The 1,837-nt window shown below is 36.4% G+C and overlaps 1 protein-coding gene across 1 annotated transcript in view; it reads left to right on the top strand.

Annotated features, from left to right (window-relative positions):
- LOC117110478 overlaps nt 1-1,481 on the top strand; it is a 22,391-nt gene extending 20,910 nt beyond the window's left edge. The window contains exon 7 of the mRNA XM_033253196.1: nt 1,308-1,481. Coding sequence (XP_033109087.1) covers nt 1,308-1,481 — 174 coding nt within the window. The remainder of the gene's footprint in view (nt 1-1,307) is intronic.
- The last annotated feature ends 356 nt before the right edge of the window (nt 1,482-1,837 follow it).

Here is a 1,837-nt window from a genome sequence, read left to right as displayed (position 1 = left end):
AAGTTACTGCATGATTGTTTTATAATTTTAATAAAACTAATTTCTTCTAATTTTAAATATATTTTCCCTGAATTCGTGATTATTCGGCGTCATGCGTGTTACATCCAAAATCACTTTGAAGCGGGACCGTCCCGCACGATGCGCGAGAAACGGTTGGTAATGCGTTTTGTAAGCCAGGACCCATAGTATTTTGTTTCGTTTCTTCACAGAGAGGGGTTCGTCCGAACCCCTTGAACCCCCCTGGATCCGCCACTGCTTTCCATTGGCACAAATAATGACCATGTTTTATGTGGTGCGTCAGCCATCTTGAAATTCAAAATGGCGGCCGATGACTTTGGGGAAAAAATGGCACCTAACTTTTTTTTAATTCAGCGCAGTAAAAATAATAAATTTAGTCAATAAAATCTATTTTTGCTCAAAAATCTATCTGGATTACATAGAAAACTAGCTTATATACTCGTTCTTATTTTATGTACATTTTAAGTAAGTATATTTTGCGATTATTTTTAAACAAATAAACACCTATTTTTTAATTATGTTCCATTCTGGCTTGAGTGACAGTAGTTTTTATATGTCTAGTTTGTTGCCTGTCTAGAAATTATTAGTTTAGAGACCAAAATCATATCTGTAGCTTATTTAGTTTCAATTTTATGCACATTTTAGATAAATTTGGCGGCCATTTTTAAAAATGGCAGCCATTTGTATACAAGGAGTAAAATCAAGTGTCAACAGGGCTTAGGGTGACCAGAAGGGATTAATTAGGATATCTGGCTATGTGGATTGCTTCTAACATTCCACTCCCCCTAACACATTTTTTTTCAGATTTTTTTTCTAGTCTATACGTGTTGCGTAAAGGAGTACGCGCAGACTGTTGAAGGTATGTTAACCAATCAAAAGCGTCAGCAGCAAATCAAATTAAAGCGCTTCGTAACCAAGGCACAGCACACACATCGTAGGCAGGGCGTATAAGCCCAGTGAAATAGTTCAGCTTTCTTTGCTATAAAAATCACCTTTCCCGTGGGTATATTTTGGTAAACTTTTTGTATGTTGTAGATATAAAATTTAACTATATATATTCATAAAAAAAACGTTTTGTTGCAATTATGTCCAACTTTGGTGCTTTAAATCCATATTTCTTGTGGACTAAAGTAACTTTACCTGTCCTAGTTTAGTTATCAAGTAAATTGCATAGATACATAGAAAGTCATTAAATAAGACCTGTCCTAGAAACTTCACTAAAAAGTCACAATATTGCCAACACATGAAAGCATGAATAAGTTAATATATATACTTTACTCTGATAACAGGTGAAATTAACTTTCTTGTCCGAATTTGCCGATGAGTTGATATCTTTAGTTTTTGACGGTGTCGACTCGGACATCACATCATGGTATTCTGCGATTAACTTAAAAATATCGCCATGGAAGGATATAACATCAAACACCACATTCAATTTCTTCAGCATTGCTGGCCATCGGTAAGTCGTTCTGGTTCTTTATATGTAAATTTATAGGCCTATAGTTAGCCTACCTGTGCGAAGGAGATTATGTATTTATCGCTGTTTGTCGGGTTGCCTGTGTGTCTGGTTGCTGTCTGTCTGTCGGGCTGTTTGTATAGTAGCAATGTTACGCTAAATTAATGCACAAATCATAGTGCATCACAGAAAGTGGGATTTTTTTTAAACTTACTCTTTTACCATAAAAGAAAATCATGGAGTCACCTAAGTTCTCGTCTGAGGCCCACGTAAAATTTCTCGGCCGAGTCCTCCAGAAATGGAGATGGCCTCCCGCACTCCCGCGATGAAAGGAAGAATTTTCTGGAAAATAACCCATCTGTC

The sequence above is a fragment of the Anneissia japonica genome, unplaced genomic scaffold, assembly GCF_011630105.1.
Source record: "Anneissia japonica isolate Jap-2015-1 unplaced genomic scaffold, ASM1163010v1 scaffold3040_len1308831_cov196, whole genome shotgun sequence".
Lineage (NCBI taxonomy): Eukaryota > Metazoa > Echinodermata > Crinoidea > Comatulida > Comatulidae > Anneissia > Anneissia japonica.
This window is presented reverse-complemented; position numbering and strand designations above follow the sequence as displayed.